General features: G+C 43.9%; 1 protein-coding gene across 1 annotated transcript in view; it reads right to left on the minus strand.

Moving 5' to 3' along the window:
• Positions 1-19,128, minus strand: part of gpc1b (glypican 1b) — a 62,403-nt gene extending 43,275 nt beyond the window's left edge. Inside the window, exons 1-2 of the mRNA XM_079173159.1 lie at positions 19,025-19,128; positions 18,339-18,888 (exon numbers count right to left, since the gene is read on the minus strand). Of these exons, the coding sequence (XP_079029285.1) occupies positions 18,339-18,501 (163 nt within the window). The 5' untranslated portion in view covers positions 18,502-18,888; positions 19,025-19,128. The remainder of the gene's footprint in view (positions 1-18,338; positions 18,889-19,024) is intronic.
• Positions 19,129-21,202: the final 2,074 nt, after the last annotated feature.

The following is a 21,202-nucleotide window of genomic DNA, read 5'->3' on the forward strand; positions in this document are numbered from 1 at the left end:
AAAGATGCTAAAACTGGAGTAATGTGCTCTCTTTTACTTGATTTGGTCCAAACTCTGGCAGCTGCATTGTGTACGAGCTAAAGTCCAGTGTCACGACTTGAACTTTAATGCCGCTGCAAAGTATATGAATACCTCTGAACCCCTTTGAACTGAAATACATCGTACTCTCCAAATGATCCTCCACCATATTATTCACAAGGAATGCAGTCGATTGTTCTGCAGCTCCTCCTGCGGGATAGGTTTCCAGCAGCTGCTCTTCCCACTCCTCCTCATCCAGCTGTGCGAAGGTGTTAAATGCTCTGAGGAGGACCTGAATACATGGACTCAAACCAGCACTTGCCTGACATCATGTAGCCTTTCCCTACATCACCGCCACCTACAAAGCTCACCATTGTGTGGGCCGGGCCAGCCCGTGCCCCCCCCCCCCCCCCCACACACACACAAGGCCTGTCACACCACCCAGATCCCTCAGCCGTGGCATCAGTCATCGGGCAAAAGAGCACTTTTAATTACCTTCAAATCTGTCAGCTGCCACTGAGCCGTGTCAGATCATGTCCCATTTGATCTTTATGGGGATTCAACCCATAAAATTACAAGTGAAATAAAAAGCCAACATAAAGAAAAAACTAGCAGATATTTGCACAAATAGACGCCATAAGATAGAAGTCCCCTTTCATCCGTGACATGCACACCTTTGAGCAGATATACAACAGGTGTGTGTGTTTATGTATGTGTCAGAGGCTTTGTGTACAGTAAGCTTCTGAGCTACATGTCCTGACTAGAGAGGAATGGCTCCATTCTCTGAAACTTTAAAAGGAAGAAAAAGCCCAAAAATATTAACCTGTTTTTACAACTTCTGAACTATAATCTGCTTAAATGTTAAGATTTTGTTTTGATTCATGAATGAAGACCATATATGGTGAAATGTTGATTATGGACAAATAGTTACAGTAATCAAAGCAAGTCTGGGCTGCTACTGTATGATGATAGCAGATATACAAGCTTGAGTTTATACTTGCTGTGACAGATTTGAGGGTGGAAACAAGCTTTGACAGTAAAATATCCGTCTTTTGTGCTTCAAATGCAACTACAGGGAACGGTACATGCCTCCATTAACTTTTAATGTACGGTTGTGTGCTCCTAATATTAACCTTAATGTACAAATGTATTTTTATTACCCCCCCCCCCCCCTGTCACTGGAGGTGAAAATATATTAAAGTGAGCTTAGAAACAACTTTTTCTCCTAATTACCTACCTGTCTCCTTGGTTGAGATTCAAGCCACAAGCAAAAAAAGAGAACCTCATCTCAACTCAGAGAGAAACAATGGCTACCTAACAGCTGGCTGAACAAAAAAACAAAAATCCAGCGTATTTTCCCCTGCAGTGTTTAAAAACAAAACAAAAAAAGAGAAAGGAGAAAGAGATGGGGTGTTCCTTTTGCAGCAGAACAGCCTTATTTCAGAGAGTAAAGACGCTGAACATCAAAGCCTGCTTTGGGCTAGATACAGGGGGAAAAGAAGAAGAAAAAAGGTGGAGGCAGCAAGAACTTACAGCCAGTATACCGAAAATCTCAGCATAGGAAAAAAAGAAAAGAAAGAGAAGGCCCTTTTACTTCAGAGAAAGGAACATGAAGCTGACGGAGTCTTGTTAAGGCGGCTGTCTCCAGACAGCACGATAGGTTCCCCTTACGGACTACAATAATAACTGCAGGGGTAGTCGCCATGCAGTTAACTGCCGGGGCCGATGTCTGTTTCACCAAACACTGCTGCAGAGCACGACCAAGTGTAACAGGCTGGTTTAACTACAAGGACAGACCTGCTCGTAAAAACAGGTATCTGCTCCATGTTGTTTCCACACACACACACACATACTGGTTACTACATACAGACCGCAGAAACACCTAGAGGTACAATAAAAAAATCCTAAACTGCGACAGAGTCTGTTTGCTAAACAAAGCAGAGACAATATAATTCTGACAAGAAGACAGACGAGCCTCGGAAGCGTCTTCAAGAGCACACACGGAGGCACAACTCACGGCCTCGAATTGCATTCGTCCATTTCCTCTTTCCCAGCCGGAAAAATCCTGAAAAGCTCACAGGTTCGGATGCCAGGAATTAACAGGGCATGCTGGGAGACCAGAGTTGTGTTTGTGGACGGGCTATGAGTGTGCCAATCCCAGGGAACTCAATTAGGGGAGATAGGGATCTAATCTGTGAGTAAACAGTCAATGGCTAGAGCAGAGCTGCAGTTTCCTTGGCTTTCTATTTTTTTCTTGCTCCGTTTATCTGTTGTTTGCCAACTCAGCTACCCAGAAAGAGGAGATCTTGAGGAGGGTACTCTACTTCCTGTCTAGAATCAACAGAATTGAACACCAGACTTCTGACCCCCTGCTGGATTTGCAATAAATGTCTTGATGTCGCTAACTAATTGTGCAAATCCATTTACTGATACTGATATGATAGAGAGCAAACAGTATGAGGACTTGAATTGGACCAACAAACAAAAAAAGTAATAATTCCTTTAAACTACAGTTTCAATTTGATCAACTAGCTTTACCATGTCCAAAATGTATGTGTGGAGTAATCATTTCTGATACTGATACCAGTAACGCGAGTCTGTGCAAAGATCTGTGCAAAGATCCGACATCACGGTATCATATCATTTATCAGCTCAGTTAATGCACTGCACATGTGCAGACTAGCATTACACTGGTTAAACACAATTTAACAGAGGTTGTTAGCGTTAGCTGTTAGAAAAATGTAGCTTAAAGCTGTTAATGGAGTTACATTATAAAGCGCCATTCAGTAAAAATGAGTATTGGGGCAGAATAAATTATAATGTTATGATGTGTCCAAATGCAGTCTTGTAAAATAAATTTTTTTGCAAGAAAGTTAAATAAATACAGAGGTTTGAAGGATATGTTTTCACAGCAATATAAAATAGACATTAGAGAGGGAATTAGGCTTATGACCAGTATAACGTCTTTTTTATTATCAAATTTAATTATTCAGCATTTAGCCTCTTTGGTAAATTAATTACACTTAAAATACGAGGGCAGGGAGGTGAGGAGAGAGTCTGTAAGCATAACCTCTTCCATTATTTTAGAAAAACGAGCCAATAACCCTGAGTTATTTGTTAAGAGCGATAAGAGAGATAGAGAAAGACAAGTACCTCAGTGTTTGGCTCCTTTTTTGCTCTCAGCATTAAAAATGACACGGTACTTTCTCTGACAATCACACCACACAAACGCATAAAGAAGACTGTCGTATGCAGCAGAGCATTGGTCAAAAACAACTTCTGCTCTGGGGGAAATTAGTGAAACTAAATGGCGCAAAGACAGTTACTGCTTAGGGATGCTGTACATGCTAAACAAACTGTAAAGTGGCACATTATCCATTTGTTTTGCACACTGGTAATAATCAGACACGAGGGACAAAATTAGAACAGCCGGTCTAAAATCATTTGAAACGGCAAGACTCCCCTCATGACTCATGACACCCATCCCGGTAAGTTGAAATAAAATAATAATCACATCACAATGGGAGCGCGAGTACGGTCTATGGAGAAGAGTATTTATAGCAGTGTAATGGTGCATTAGGCACTGTGTTTCCAAGAGAGAAGGGGGCCAAAGCTACAATTTGCAAAATGGGTGATGTGGGAGATGGGACCAGTTAAAGCCGCCTTCTCCAACAACTGCTGCATGTCATTTAGCAAAGAGTTGGTAGGCCTGCCACACAGAATAACTCCATGCCGGTTTGAGGGACGCAAACTGAGAGAGCAAGAGAGCAAAGTGCTTTCAGAAAAGGTAACAATATGGTGTAGGGTGAGGGGGGGGGGGGGGGGGGGGGGCTGGTATTTCAGCTTGACAGTGAACGCACCTCATCTGAAGGGCTGAAGTGCTTTCCTATCACAATGGAGCAATGTCCTTGGAGGGTTGTCTGAGATACATTTAGCATCATGGTGCTTTAGAGAGAAAGTGTGACGACTGTAATATTCATCAATGCTAGACGAAGTGCAAAATTCTATTTGCACTACTGTACAATACGTTTGTACACATACAGTATGTTCACACATATTTATCAGCAAATTTGACCCTTGCTGACATGGGCGGATGACAAAATGGGTCCTAGGATCCAAAAGGTATTGGGCTGGAACAACTATAGCTGATTGTCAGAAAATTATTTGGCAACAATTCTGACAGACAAAAAAAAGTGAAATGTTAATATCTTTAGGTTTTGGACTGTTGGTCAACAAAACAAGCAATTAGAGGAGCAAACCTTGGGTTTGTGGAACTTGTAATTGGTCTTCAGGAATTTTACAGACAAAGTTATTATTTTCAAAAATGATTCAAGAAACTAATCAAAGACGAATAAATTATTAAACATTGGGGTATTAATTAGTTGCAGCACTAAATATGTATAAATTCGGCAAATCGGCAAGTTTGTGATCAGCAAATGTTCATTCATTTTCTTTTTATTGACTGATTCCTTGACTTCTCATTTCAGCCCTTATACAGAATACTTCAAAAACACCATACACTGCATACCACACAAATACAAATATGTTTTCATGCAACCCATATTGGCAACATAATGTCACCACACAACCGTCTCAGAGAGCAGCAAAACATACAGCAAACTACTCATTTTCATCTTCTTGACATGTTTTCTGGAAGCCTATGTTATTGGTTTGATCACGCTAGAGAGGGGTCAAAGTACATGGAATGGGAAACAGAGGACCAACAAGTTTAAGTGTGTGTGTTTGCCACAGTGTGCCGCTCCAGAGGTCATCTCACCCTTCAGCTCTTCAGCAGACGATGGCGTATATACGATTAAAGCTCCCATCACCTCACTGCCACAGACCTGCCATGGCCCTGCAGGTGCACGTCTCTGCCTCACAGAGCGATTCAGACGAGCTAAGTGCTAAGTCTCATGCGTCCCGCTCCTCCTCATCCACCCAGCAGACACTGCCAATAATATGATTGTGAGCTCATTCGGCTGCCAAAGATAAAGATATAATAATCAAGTCAGTTATAAGTAAGTGAGGAGAGGGATATGTTTGGAGAAGCAATTTGTGATTGACTTTAATTTAACGAGTACGCCGCAATGGTGCATACTCGAATAAACACGCGCACACACACACACACACACACACACACACACAGATTTATGTGTTGTTTGAATGACCTGAGTCGAAGCCGTCAGAGGAGACAGTAGAATTGTCTCTGTGTCTGAGGCATAAACAGCGGCTACTGACGTCACCCAAAATCAACGGGGCCAGGGCCTGAGAAAGACAGCCAGCCAATTTATACAACAATGTGAAGAAAAAAAAAGAGGGGCTTTGTGATGAGCGCGACAGCTGTGCTTCATCACGGGAACGAAGCCAAGAGAGATGTGAAGGGACACAGAAGGCCCGAAAGAAGGTGAAGAAAGCTCGGGAGAGGAGGAGAGAGCTTGAGGGGAAAGAGGAAGATGGGATGAGACTGGAGAAAGGGAACAAAGTCTCAGCTCTCAAACTCGTATATCTCAAACACTGAGAGGCTGAAAAAAGGGGATGGCAGATTTAAGAAGAGAGGGGCTGTTGCAGGGAGAGTTCATCCCAGTGAGAGAAAACTCTCTCGACAAAACACCCCAATATGAAACATCAAAGCGTTGATGCTTCTCTGTGCATCACCACCACGTTGCAAAGAGGGGGAACATTTGCCAGAGCCAAGACAGTAGGTTGTTGTTCCCCTTTACCAACTTTCAACAGGAACAATATGCAGTGCTTTACTTGTCTTACCTCTATTACATGGACAAAATCATCAATTATATAGAAGCTACAGAATGAGAGACCTGAAAGCTTTTTTTAAATATCATTACTTTTTAAAATCGTAATCTCAAGTTTCAAAATAAAACAAACACATTTTCGCTGCGGGAGAATATCGTGCACTAACAGATCCTCCTGTGAAGAGACGCACCAGATCCTCTTTCCTTGGTTCAGTCCATCCTGTCCTCTAACCTGACATGTTCATCAGTAGAGGCCACATGACAGACCGGAGCCATTCATCCTGAGCCTCGCACACTCTCCTCTGCGCAGCAGAATTTGTGATTCAATTTGACTGAGTGTTGCCCGGGGCCCCCCAGGGCTGGAGCCCAGGCTACTGGGGAAGAAGGGTGTATGAGAGCAAGGACACGCAGGAGGCGAGCGGTGAAAACAGGGGCCCCACTTCTGCTGCTGCACAGCTCGAGGAAGCCATTTAGTCACATTGTGTAGAAGTGCGTTACTAGTTTATACGATGACGCAGACATACAGTACAAAAATACCTGGGCGAGATGAAAATTGATTTTGAACATGCCACACAAAGTGTGACGTTTAAGTACTGTGCAATGAAAAATAATGACAAGGGAGCTGAGACATAATGTGTTGTTGACGGTATGAAACAGAAGCGGGCAAAGTTGCTCCTGGTTTTTAAGCCCCACTCAACAATTCTGTCTCTCACTTGATCTCAGCAGGAAGGTAGCAGAAGCAATGAAATATTCAAATAGAATGCTTTTAGTTTAAAACCAGAGCCCGGCCCAAAATAGAGAAGAAAGATGAGACACAGGACCATCTCCGATACGAAGCTCAATGTTACAATCACTAAAATGAAAGACACTGGATGAATACTGTAACATCCAAACACACAAGCATCCCTCAGGCCCAAAACAATCCTTCTAATCTGACACTGTGGAGTCAGGGATTCCAGGTCGAATGCATTGCCGCTACAGATGCTGCACTTACTGGATCACCTTGTGCACGTGTATAAGGTGTGCAGACATGCGCTGTCTTATGGTGACCATCATACTACAGATCTGCTCTCTGCGTTGTTGTTCAGTCAGCTGAGGGTTTCTGCGGTCAACGTTTGGAGGACGTTCACAATAAACGCTTTCATTTTTCCTCACCGGATATTGCCAAACCGACCTTGACGGAGGCACTTAGCGTCAAACTAATACATTAAATAAAATTCCATATTAGTGTACCATAGCTCTGTGATTGGCATCCTGCTCAGCAGCTCCCAGTATATGTACGTACAATGTGTGCTACATGTAGTCTTGCCCAAAACAGCAGGTTGTTGCTCTAAATTGCATTTTTTTTTAGTCACCTTGTCTGGTGGAATAACACTTGAATAAACAAATCATAAACATTATGTAAAACACGTCTCATGTGAGCTCTTATCAAAATATGCACGCAGAAACCGAGTCGTGCATTGGAGTAAAGCGAGACACTCACACAGATGAACAACATCTTTACGTATATACATTCACATGCACGTGCAACACACTCACACACACACATACTGTACAAAAAACACATTATACGCTTTGGAAACACACAAGGTAGCCAGCCATGCGCTAAGCTTGAGTTGACAGAGTTCATTTGGAAGATGTAAAATATTTATGAGAGAAGACTCTGCAGGGGAGGAAGAAGAGATGAAAATAGTGAGGGAGCAACGGAGAGAAAGCAAATAACGAGACGAATGAAACGATGACGAGCGGGCCCCGACTGAAACGCCCCGTTACGGCTGAGCGGAAGAAAATGCGAGCTAAATAAGTCATTGTCATTTCAAGTTCATTAGCTCGCCGCGTGCCATCTCCTCCTGGGAGGAAGGAGAGAGGGGAAAGGTCAAATTTGTACAGGAGCAAAAAAAGACTTCGGAGCTCTTGTACAATAGAATGAAAACTCATATTGAACATTGCTTTGTGAGTTTTAAGCTCGTGTTTTTACACAAGAAAAAACGCCATAAGCAAGGCTATGTGAAATTCTGTCAATTACTACAATACAAATGTGGAGCCAATGTATCAAGAAATGTTAAGTTTCAATCCAAATCTTATCAGTTGACACATTTTCTTGTCCAACTCTTCCTTTCCACTCTTTTTCCATCTTTTTTGGGTAGACAGCTTAACTGGTTCAGATGCCAGGTGTATGTGGAGGACATGATGCTACATATAGGACGTACAGAAGTGATGTCTATAGATGGTCTCCAGAAACTTTCCCTCAAAACCGCACAAACGAACTAGAACTATAATAAGTGAAAGGGGCTGCTAAAGGGAGTGGAGAGAGGAATGTGGAAAAAAAAATACTTTAAGTCAATATGGATTTGGTTAATAAAAAGCTCATCCTGGACCAGCAAACAGGATGACAATTGACAGTAATTACATATTCCCCCCCTGTAATTATGAGCTTTTTTTAATGTCCCCCTTTTCCTCGTTCGGCCTGAGTAAGCCTCTGGTCATTCTCGCCTCTCCATCTTCAGACAGTCACTCCACCAGATCTAAATAGTCCAGCGTGGTCAAGCCAAATAAGCAAACCACCATGATGTACATGGGGCTTTCCTCGGCCACAAATAACGCTCGAGAAATGATGTCACGTAAAAACCAGATCTTACCATCTAATTAAAGAAAAATGTGCTTTGGAAAGCAGAAAAATCCGACGGGAGACGAGAGTTGGAGTGGACTCAGAGAGAACTGAGGGGAAAGCCGCTTCACCACAAACTGGGAGAGGGAGATATAAAGAGGCTGCAGTGCACAGCTAGAACAACCCATTTGGGTATTCTGGTTGCTAGAAGAACTAATGTTATGGGGGAGCAAAGATCTCTGCAGTTTAAGCCAAACGTACCAGATGGAGAGGGAGAGATGCAGTCGAATCGCAGAGCACTAAAGAAAACTCTGCTCGCTTGGCCTCCAGGAAGCCAACAAAACAACACACAGATTTCACTGTAATTACATTCAAACTCAGAGCAAAGGAAGTCGGGGGACTGTTAAAGTGAGTGTAAGAAAATGGATTCCGACAGGAAGAGTTTAAAGAAATCTGACAGTATCTTTGGCTTCTAAAGGCAAAGTTTTTAGAAGTGATTTATCTTATTCTCACACGTCTCTTCCAAAGCCCAGAAGACCGAGGAGTCCCGGGTTGCCATCATGTCTAGCGCCAATTAATGAAGGTTTAGAATTTAGAATTGGATTCTTGAGAAATACGACTTTATTGTGAAGGCTATAAAATGTGTGGTAAAATTAGATCACAAAAATATGGAGTCATAAAATTCACAGACAAGTACCAGAAACAAACTAGCTTTTTTTTTCATTCGAAAACATCTGTGAGCACGCAGCATAAATTGCACATGAAAAATAAATGAATTCACAACTTCCTCTGCAGGAGTAGATAGAATGAGAGATAAAGCCTCACAGGCAAAAACGACTTACGGGGAGAGAAAGACGGGAGAAAATAATTACGATAATGGAAACGAGTGTTAAACAGTTTATCTCAATGATTAGAAAAAAAAGCCCATCAGGAAAAAAAAAAGCCCAGTAGGAACAAAGCTAAATAACCATCGTGTGCAGTCACTTGCCTGGAGCAGCTTAAAAATGAAATTCCTCCAAAATGACCAACTTAAAAAGCCCAAATAAAGAACCGTCAGAGAGCGGCAAGACTTGATAGAGATGAGGCAGAAAGTGGCAACTGTTCTGCATCCCAAGTGTGGAAACATGCTTCGAGTTTGGAAGAGTATTTTTGCTGAATAATGTTGCTGCCTTCGGGGGGTAGAGGAGGGGAAACGAGACAAAGAAGATATTCACGGGTCTTGAAACACCTGGGACGTCTGCCTCACACCCGCATGCAGAAACACATACGGCAACAGAAGGCTCGGTGACTTTGCAGTCCAGCTTTTGTGCTGCTACTCCTGCAGATGTGAGCTATGGTGTTTTTTAATTTAAAAAAAAAAAGAAAAAAAACCTGCATGTGGAAGAAAGGGCCACTGTTGAACAGAGCGGGACAGAAATGATTGCTTATCAAAGGGAAGTGTGTAGTTGAGGGATATGTGTACCACTGCGCCTGTGTGTCCTATCTTTATTAAATCGGCATTGTGTGCACCGTGGCATCTGAGCAGCAAGTTGCCGGACACACATTTCAGGCATTCAACAGTTAGAAGGCAACCTTACTGATTTCATCATCTACTCCGATCTTTTTATATACAGGCCCAATCTACCAGCTCTTCAATTCCTATTCGTTCTTTTTTTTATATATTTGAGCGATAGAAGCCTGAAGGTTGTCTCCATCAGAGATTATCCATCTATTTTGGGAATTATATTTGGAGTCGAGAATTGGATCAGAACTGGTGGAAGGGCACACACTGTAAGTGCGGGCTTCACAAAAGACGGTGGTGAGCAAAATGTAGCCACTATTTCAAACGATGGAGGAAATGACTGTATTTTCATACAGTGTTTCCACGTCATAGTGCCCCACAATCAGCTGATCCTAGCACATAGATTGAATACAGAAGAAAGATTTGCCCATTATTTAATTAGGCGATTGAAGGAACATTAACCCAGAACTACTTTAACAATCGATTCATCACCAATTTGTCAAGCAAATATGCAGAATATGTGTTGATTCTCTTGAATAAGAGAATTTTGAGCATGCTGAATGTGTTGCCATAGTGCCACAGGAGCGAAAACACGGGTCCACACAGCTGCAGACAGTGCGTGTGTGCGTGTTGGTGTAGGGCGTGTCGCCCTGTGCAGTCCATACTGCGAGCCCTCACTTAATATGGTAGTGGGCGTCCTGCTTTGGGTCGGCACCATCTGTCAAGCAGCAGGAGGGCAAGCGGAGAGGTAGCTGGACCCGAAGCGACGCCACACCGAGAGCTAGAGCCAGTTTCCTGTCACTTCAAATACCCACCTAGTCCACAGAAAGCACTGCTGGAGGGGACATGAGCCATTCTGCCACGGCACACGTAGGCATTTACATAACTGACGAAAGGGCAAAACAAAAACAAACGCCAGCAATCGTGCGCGGGCACGCGCTTCGCACACAACGACAGCAAATGGAGAGGAAGCGGTTTAATAATATTCTTGCCATGTCTTTAGAAGTCATGCAGAGTCCACACACACACACACACACACACACAAATTAATACTCTCTCATTTGCTTATGGTGACATTCGGCACACACACACAGACAGTGAAGGCTCTTGTAGTGATGAGGGAATAATTCTCCTTTTGACACAACCAATTCCTCCGAAGACAAGTCATAAGCCCCCCACCTCCACCTCCACCTCCACCACCACCACCACCACCACCACACACACACACACACACACACACACACGCCTGTTGCAATGAAACTGCAAACCCCTGTGGTGACATAAAAAGACTGGCCTATGCGGTCATCTGTGTGTGTCTCTCTCTGTTTGTGTGTTTGTGTGTGTGTGTGTGTGTGTGTGTGTGTGTGTGCTTGCCAAGGGAAGGCTGTATGTGTGAACTCCTACTCTCACATTAGACAAGTGACACGGAACAAAAGACACGAGGAGCGCAGCAAGAGAGAAAAAGAGGGGGGGGGGGGCAGCAGCTGAAGTGCATGCTGGTCAGAGAAGAGGCAGCTGACACTTGTCAAGGTAGTGCATTATATCCTAAAAAGCAATCTCTGTTGGACCTCAATTTCCTACCCTTTTAGACCCTGAGGTAAATTGCAGTCGATTTTTTTTCTTTTTAAATAAGTCAAACTGAATGCGGGGGGAAAAGTGACATGTGTGTCAGCTCTTACGTCTTTCCGTCCAAAAATGAGTCAATGTAATTATTTGACTATTTACTCGACTGTGTGAAGGAAATGGGACTGTCACATTTAACCTTATATCGTCCGCCCAAAAATGACTCTGATTAAGTTAAGAGGACTACTTCATGTCCTGTGCTTTGACGGGTACGTGAGAAATGGTTTCTCCGTCCTTGGTCACACACTTTTGCAGAGTTCGGAGCAGCTAAACATGTTTGGACACACTGTCCTCCAGATTTTCATGTTTCTAACAGCCCCCCCCCCCCCCCCCCCCCCCTCCAAATATTTAAAAGATGACGTAGTGAAATGCAGCGCAGGAAAGCTTTAAACCATTTTTAACTCCATCTTTTCCCTTCTTCTCGGTTCTTTGGGTTGTTCTTTTTCCCCACATATAGCCCGTCACAGGGCGGAGCAGGGACTAGCGAAACCTGGCAGGCCAGGCCAGCCCAAGTCACAGTCAGCAGACCATGGGCCCTCTCTCCCCCTCTCTCTCTCCCCCTCTCTCTCTCTCCCTCTCTATGGTGAACATCAAACACACTGTGGTCTGTTTCATGCTCCTCGCAGCCCATTATGGCTTAATGCTTCAAGAGGCTTCTTACTGACTTCAGCATTTTAACAATTCCAGCATATTCAGTTGGTAGGAAAACACGTACACACAAAGAGACACTCACAAACACACACACACACACAGATACTGTACGCACAAACAGGCACAGACAGGAGCCCAGATGCAGGGATTCACACACTGTAAACTGCAGCAGAGTTATGAGCCTGCACACTGTGTTACAGAAACAACTGTTGCTGTTGCTTTAATCTGTGTGTAGAGGACGGCCAACAGATGTGTGGGGCTTCCTGCTGACGTTAACCTTCAAATAGGCCTTGACGCGCTTATCTCCAAGGCGGCTAATGAGTTCCGTTCACGAGGCGGCAATATGGAATTCAGTGCGATCAGTTAGCTGTCCACCGTATGGAGAATAAGAACACCACATCAGCGGAGATATCAATGGGCTGGAGATACGGCTACTGTCCAGAACGGCTACGATGACGACAAGCTTAACACACACACACACACACACAAACACTTCTTATGGTAATGTTTGGTCTGGCCCTTTATCTGTCTACGGCTCTTTATAAAAATATATATGTAACATTGCTGGTTTATGTGTTTAAGTGTGCTTTTGTCAGTGTGCAATTTAGAGATGTTGTTAATGCTTTTAGAGTGTTGCTGGATATGCATTCAATCATCCATGCAGCTGGTATGAATACACAACATGCTGTGACTGACGTTGTTCGATGACTTGTTCTGTCGCATATGGAGTACTGCTGAGTAATTTGGTAAAGTGCAGCTGAGAAAAAAAAACACTTCAAATTGCACAGAACAGAGCAGCCAGACTGGTCTGTCATTGTTCCCGCCGTGCTGATGTGTGTGAGATGCATAACTCTGGAGGCTACATTAAAGTCGAGTCTTCTGTTATTTATGTCATTTTGAATAGCACACCGAACTTCTTTTGTAAAAAAACTAGTGTACACAGTTTTATGTCATACTTGTAGGTATAATATGTATCAAGTGAGCAATGGTCATCTGGTGGTGTCAACTGTTCTTTATACATCTTCTCCTGCTTGGGAAATGCTCCCCACCACCATCAGACACACCAAAAGTAGATTTTATTTCATTAATACACATTGTATAAATCTCACATGGATAATAAATACAAATGTTTGTTTTGGAATCTTTTTTCTTTTGTTTTTACTAATATTATTATTTAATTGCTGTGTATCTGTGACAATGTTGTTCCTGTTTCCATTGTAGGCCATCATTTTTTAATGAGTCATTTCTCATATTTTCTGCTCCTTACATGTGGCTTGTTTTGTCTTTTCTTTTTTTTTTTAATGACACTGTTTGGTTTTAACTTGTTTTAATGTAGTTTCTGTGTGAAGCTCAGGAAGACTAGCGACCACTCTGTGGAAACTAATAGGGATCCAAATAAAGAATAAATGAATTAAAATGAGTGTCTCTTCTTTGCAACTGTGAGGGTTTTGTGTTTCTTTGTCCATAACAGATGATAATTAAGTGACTAACCTATAAAGGTCATGTATGTATTTACCTTGTTCTGGTGAATGCAGTACTTTGATGTAACAGCATTTAATTCAGGCTCATGTCATGTTGGAAGTGTTCTTTTGGTGTCCGAACTACTGAGACTTCCTTTTACATAAAAATGACCCAGGCAGGGTGTCCTGGTGCCTCTGGGTTTTTTAAGCTGACCATGTAATTGGAACATGACAGGTTCAAGGCCAGTTGGGTTTCTGGTTTTTTTCCCAACATGCCTCACTGAACTGGGACACCAATTAAGTCTCAATGCCTGCTGCTATGAAGTGTTGGTTCGTTATCGAAGTGCACAGGCAAAGAACCTAACTATTTAGCTCGGTGACACCGTTAACAGTGAATGTTAGTACGAACAGGTTCGTAAACAATTGAGAACAATGAACAGATTATTTTACAATCATAACTGGCATGAGAGTACATTGCTGAGGGGACAAGAATGAGGGGCCACCGCAGGTCAAGCAGCCTCACGGGGGGGACTGGAGGGTCTTAAGCTAACAGCAACTGGTGGAAGACACAGCGATACTGTATAAGTATGTCCACAGAGATTAAGGGCTTAAACACATACAACATTGTACGTGGTCTACATTTTGGACTATGAACACTCTAGTAGATGGGTGCTCTGGGTTGCAGCTCATGCAGATTCTGAGAGTTGGGTGCTTTTATACCAATGAGATTGAAATACAATATCTCCTCCATATTTTTTGCTGTTTTGTTGTTGGTTTTGCGGCCTCTCCCTGGCCAGCTTAGTTTTATTCTGGCATTGGACCCCGATCTCCATTTAACCTCTGGCTGGAAAGTGGCGTAGGGGACAGCAAGCACACTAGCCGCTATTATCTTATCATTACCCACAGTCAATTAGGTAAGAGAGTGGCCCGGGGGGAGAATTTCCTACCCAGTGCACGAAAACTCATGCTCTGTTTTAGCTACAACGCTACTTTGTACATTTAATGACTTGTAAAAAAAAAAAAAGCTGCTGTGATTCCCATACTTTTTTCACTGTTGGCTACCATAGTGATCAGCCCATATTTCCAGCCACAAGCCAGTCTTTAGTCAATAACAGTTCCTAGCAGGCCTGGTGAGCAACAACCCCACTGTATCATTTGCCAAACACTGGTTAGAGATGACACTTCAGAGCACTGAGCGACCCACAGTCGGCCTGTAGCAACCGGCAATCAACAACAACACAAATACAGCACGGGAAAAGCCAATGCCATACCAGAATGTTACCAGCCTTCCTCCAGATGTCTCGTGCAGCTTGTGTCTTTGTTTAGGCGTATATGTCATAGAGCATCTCACACTCATTGGCTGCCAGCTGTTTTCAAAGAGCGCCTGGCGCCTCTCTCTTTAAGAGCCGATGAGAGAGAGAAACAGAGGAATGAGGAGTGTCATCCCCCTGATAAGTCTTCGCGGCCGTAATGGTGGAGTGGGACAGGGAGGAGACAGGTGAGCCCACGGAGAATGGAAATATCCATTTTGGATAAATACCGACAAGAAAAAGCTTGTTTCCAAAAAATAACTTCATTGGACAGAGTTACACTAGCATCATCACATTCGTTTTGATTACTTGCGAACCATCACTTCTCATTTCTGCTCAACTGATGCTGTTCCCACGGCCCAGTAAACACAGCTTTAACACAATATCAAACAGCTCACCCTTAACTCAATAGCTTGCTTGTGCTTGGCTTTCTACGGCAAATTACTTAACGACAGGGGACTATCCGAGTTGTTATATGAGGCGCATCAATGTGAAAGCAATATCTAGGAGTCTTCTTTCACTGTTGACTGAGCATAATTAAACAGGGACCGGGATGTGGGATGTGTACCTCACACGTTCATAAAAGTACCTCATTCAAATGTAAAGAGCAGCGGTGTACAAGTAAAAAGTACATCTTCAAAAAACAAACTCTAATAACTAATAACTTTAAAGGCCATATTATACTTGCAGACCGTGTCTAGACTTTATCTGCATATGATTCCATGTTTGATTATATACGTGTTGTGCATCTAAAAAGCAAACTTTAATATCGTGCAGGAGTATAGTCGCTACTTTGTGTGCCGAGGCCTTGTGTCTCGTTTATTGAGGCAGTAGCATTGAAATGGATTTGAAAGAGCTGCGACCGGACATCATTTCTACAGCTGGGATGCGGTTGTCTCTCAATGTTCTCCTCCCAGACTAAATGGAGGTGATGTTCTCAGCATGTGACCTTGAGTCAGGCCCAGCCTCCACATTAAGTTGATCAAGCCCTGGTGTCTCACAAGAAAACATCATTCTGCAAATATCAAGCGTAAATGAAAGCTTTCATATTTGACTAAGTCGTTCAATATGCCAGGCTGGAGCGGATGAGCGTTTATTTATGCTTGGGAGCCAAGAGACGGGGACACAGGGAGTAAGATTGTCAAAGCCAAATCTCCCCTTTCCTCCATCCCCCTTTTTTGTCTCACATCCATCCACGTCTGCGTCTCTTTTTCTCGCCTTTCGGTTCTCTATCTATCACTTCCTGGCACTCGGGGTCTGTCTCACTCCCTTATTTTCTCTCTTATTGAGAATGCATTGACCCCAGACTTAAGTAAGCTCCACATCATTGATTGAAGCAAGAGGAATAGGTGGTGTCATGACAAGACAGATTTTATCTATAAAGCTTTATGGATTACAGACATTTGGAGGAAAAGGGGATTTCGAAAGGCGCCGGAGCTGGCGCTAATTCTGTCAAATGACTTATTCAGTATGGCCAATCAATTAAATTAGAAGTGTCCAGTTACTACTTGGCCCTCACTGCCTTATGATGTATGGCGTCATGACATGAGCTAACAGTTTCATCACATTACCGCCCCACCCTCTAATCTCATAATCTCTCCTATCCTATCAGTGCAATCACTGGGAAAGATCTACTGAACGTTCTGGCATCGGATATCATGTTCCTCATGAGCTTAATGCTCCATCTTTATGCATCTTAAAGGCGTCTCTAGATGGTCACGAAGAAACACCTACAATCTGAGCGTTATATACGTACACGCTATTTCTGTCAAGACACAATGCTCTTCCCGCAGCCGTGCTGTGCTGCGTGAGAGAGCCAATATGCTTTCAGAAAATAGAGCCGTTTCTACCTTAGAAGTGAGTGACCTTTAGGTGAATACCGCAGAAAGTCACCCTTGTATGTCTCAGAGCCATTCGGCCGGTGCTAATGGACAAACATCTCTGTCTTCACAGGGGAGAAGAGTTTATCTACTGTCACAGTAGTGAAGCACTCTGTGGAAAATGAATTGGACAAAATAGAGAAGGTGGCTGACGCAGTCTGGAGGGGCTTTTTCGAGGAAAAGGGTATGTTATCAGATTGGGAGGGACTGTGGCTGTGTTACAGGGAGAACCACTGTACACAACCACGCTCATTTCATGTTGGTAAAGTATGCAGATCACTTTAAATATTAGGGTTGTACTTTCTGTTTCTTTGCTTTTGGAGAAATAGTTCTTCGCATTCATTAATTTGACAGTTTTGGGGCAATAAATAAAATACGCAAGTTCAGATCTAATTTCTATATTTCCTTTGAATCTGTGCACAGGAGAGTGGTTGTGTAAGCAAGCACGCACGGCCACAGTCTCGTGTCTTGTCCATGCATGTACGATGCTGTAACTGTAGAACCTGAAATTGCAGTAAACTGTGTGTGTGTGCGTGTTCATGTGTGTGAAAGCATTGCACTGAATTCCAGAGGAGGCACACGTGTAATCATCTGAACTGCGGAGGGGCTTGTGACCGTCTGACATCAGACCACGAATGACACAGTGAGCAACATCATATTTGTGCGGTTACAGCACACGGTCAAGTGACTGTCAGGCCTTCTATAGGGAAGAATTATGCACACAAAGAACATACAGGTTTTAAAGAAGAGGATAGATTAGGGAGGGTAGCAGCTTAGTTTTGAGTTAAAGGGAGACTGAAAAAACGAGAAGACAGAAAGTGAGGTGCTGCTCCTGCATCTGTTTCTAAAAATGTCAAGTGTGGGGGAATTTGAGGGGACATTTCTCATCAGGGATCAAAAAAGCCAGAGTGTATGTGACATGTCTGTACTGTCTTAATAATGTATTTTCAAAGCAGTGTTTCATCTCGAGAAACAGCCGAGAGCTAGAGCTCCCTTCCTTTTACCATGTGACTGGAAATGCGTGTGACTACAGGTTTAAAAGGTATAAAGATAGAAACTGGGTTTGCTCACTCGCACAACAAAGCAATACATAAAAATACATCCTTTTTAAGTTCCTGGGAAACAAAACATATTTTGAAGTAACAGTTTGAGGCAGTGTGCAAACTGCATTGTGTGCTGTTTGTGAACCAAATGCACAAACATTTCTACAAGATAGGTCAGACCTACACACCAACACTTACACACACAAAAAAAATGGTGCTATACTGCAGGTGCGACTTTGGCCCCAAAATAGACTAACATTCCTTGGGGGACTTGCAGAGAGATTATGGTTCTCAGTGGCATTGAGTTTATACTGTAGCAGCTGTATGGGGCTTCGCAAGTGTGCTCGACACTTTATGGCATGATTTAAACAAAATGTTGTGCTAGATTCGGACAGGTAGATGACCCTGAAAGTGCGTTTGGGCTCAGGAGTATTGGTCCAAAGAAATAGTGCCCACACCATGACCGCAACACACGCATTTCGAAGGGAGCTTACCTGATATTTCGGACTGAGGGACACCATCCAGAGCGAATCCCTTCCCGCTATAAAACTGCCTGATATCCGAACAACTCCGAGCTTTGCTGGTCCCTTTGTCCCCATAGGCTGGTGCCGTTAGAGAGCACACTGCCAAAGCCGCTACGATGAAGGAATCCATCATGTGGACTAAAGTCAAGTGCAAATCCGACCGAGAGGCGAAGCGGCTGTGTTGAGTCCTGAACGGAGCAGGAGACTCCCAGTAAGTGGCCGCGTGTCAAACGGGGCTACCGAGTGCTGCTGTGCGTAAAATATCCTCCACCTCCCTGTGTCCCTCCTGCGCTTTGAGTGCGTCTGCCGAGTCTGTGGCTGCTCTCCGCGCACTGCCGCACGGCACAGGAGCGACTCTTCACAGCGCAGAGGTCCCGTCTCTCCCCTCTCCTTCTGTAGGGCCGATGTGGACAGGACAAATAGCTTTGTTATTCTTCCCAAACGACTGAATCTCCTCACGCTGTGCCCAGGATGAGTGCAGTTCTCCTGTCTCCACTGTTGTTGTTTTTTTGTAGTTCACCTAGACAGGGAGAGAAGCAAGAGATGAAAATAATTAGGTTACGCGTTTGCAGCTGAGATCATTTAGGTTGTGTCAAGAAAATTGCACGGTATTGCGCTGACGCTGAGCAGCGAAGGTTCTGTCGCCGCACGCCTACCGGCTATGACGGGCCGGGAGGGATCCGAGTAAGGAGGTGCGCACAGGCGGCAGCTATCGCAGCTCGTTCCCGGCTCAGGATATTCTGAACGATGCTATGCCCGCGCTGCCACTCTGTGGTATGAGGAGGAGGCGAGAGAGGGAGAGGGGGAGAGAGAGAGAGAGAGGGGGGGGGGAGAGAGAGAGGTGCGTGTGCGTGTGTGTGTGTGAGAGAGAGGGAGAGCGTATACGAGGTCTCGTGTTCCTGCTCCGTTTCATTCCGTCTCATCTAAATATTATTTTTAGACGTTTCAGAATAACATTACTAACAGGTTTGAGTCGTGGGTTTAGGTTTGGAAACGTCTGTCATGTTGATGTCGTCTGTGTGCGGAGGCCCGCTGTAGCCTATGTGGTCTTTCATAAGGTGGTCTGGTTCTCAGTGAAAGAATGTGCTCTACGCGTCCCGACAGCGGGATCTCCACCAGCCAGGTGTCACAGGTGAACTGTGGGCGGGCCCTCGACCCCAGGCACCCACGCGCACACCCAACATATAGGTCCTCTCCTCCGCTTCGCAGAGGGGGCTGCATGCATGGGCCGTCATCACTCCTCGAAGGGGCAATTTGACGACAAGCCAATACATGCCCGGTGCGGTTGCCAGTTTACTTGTCACCTGCTGAATGCCTTCATTATTCGAGTTTCTGTAGGTGTATTTGAACTACGCTCACCTTCAGTATGACGTTTACAGGTGTGTTTCTGTCTTCTACATAGCTACAATAACTGCCCTCTTTTTATAAGGATGTTTGCCTTATTGGCTCTGTTTGACGAGATCTATTTATATTTCTTCTTACATCACGAAAGGAAATGCTTTGTTTAAAAAGCAGGCTGCATTTTATACATACTTGGGATTTTTCTGTTCATACATTACTTCTAATAGGATCATAGGTTCCAGAGTCCAGATCCAGTAAGTCCAGGGCTATGTCATGCTGAATGGCTGCAACATGTCCATAACTAATGTGTTTTTTCCTCCTCCTTTTGTAGTGTGACGAACAAGTTCACTCAGTTCAGGTTCGAACCCTCTTCCTGGTAACAGCTGTGTTTAAAGGTCTTATGTTGATTACACTTTGGATATTGCACTTGTATCATGAATGCAAGGCTCGTGCGACCTCTAATAATCATGCATATGAACACACATATTCAGAAGTTCAGGTAAAAAGGGTTCCATGTTTCATGTGACATTAGCAACCCACAAGAGACTCTGTGGTGTAGACCTTATATCCTGGATAGTTGTGTAGAGACATCCAGCTCACTCACTTAAAATACTCTGTTTAGTCATCTCACTGTGTGAAATTGAATCAGACTGTGTTTGAGAGTGTCACTCCTGTGGGAGAGGCTTTTTAAGGATTGTTTGCGGAAGGAGATGCCATCGCACATTATCGCAGTGACACATGGAAAAACTCCAGTGCAGCCTGAAATAACCAGCCGTCACTCGACCAGACAGACAGACAAATGTAAGAAGCAGAGGACAGAAACGAGAAAAGACAAGAGAGAGGGCGCAAGCCACATGGCAAGAACAGTCATTTCCTACCTCGCAATCATTCTTTATATGAAGGCAGACATTGTTTATGAATACATTAGGAAATGTTACTCTATAATTAGTCCGTTCCACATGACTGGATGAGTCCAAACAAAGAGGACAGCATCTCACATATCACTAACAGACAAATGGCGACACCCGCTCTCCGTTATTACAGCTCTGAAACGAGCAGGCATGAATTACACCTTCGCTCTGCGATGTCAAGTGTCTCGCTCATTTGCATCCCGTGCATGTGCGCTCGGGCAAATCTGGCACAACCCCGTCGCAGTTCCTCTGCCGAAAGTTGAGAATTGTGTAATGGTGCCACACGGCAGACGGAAACCACTTCGGTTTCCTTGTTGCTGTGGGGGAACATCGGCCAGTTAGACACATGTGGCCAGAGGTTAATAAGTCTAATGGCCTCAAAGTGTGTGTGTGTAATGAAATGTCTGTCGGTATTATAAATGGGTTCGTGTACCTATGACCATTGTGTGTAGGCTACGTGTGTCTGTGCACATTTCTTCTGTGTCAGAGGCAGTTAGTGTGCGTGTGTGTGTGTGCGTAAGTTTATGTGTCTGTCTGTGTCTCACATGTGGCCATAGGTCGCCAGTGCTGCTGGAGAAACTG

This window comes from Pholis gunnellus (genome assembly GCF_910591455.1).
Source record: "Pholis gunnellus genome assembly, chromosome: 14".
NCBI classification, from domain to species: domain Eukaryota; kingdom Metazoa; phylum Chordata; class Actinopteri; order Perciformes; family Pholidae; genus Pholis; species Pholis gunnellus.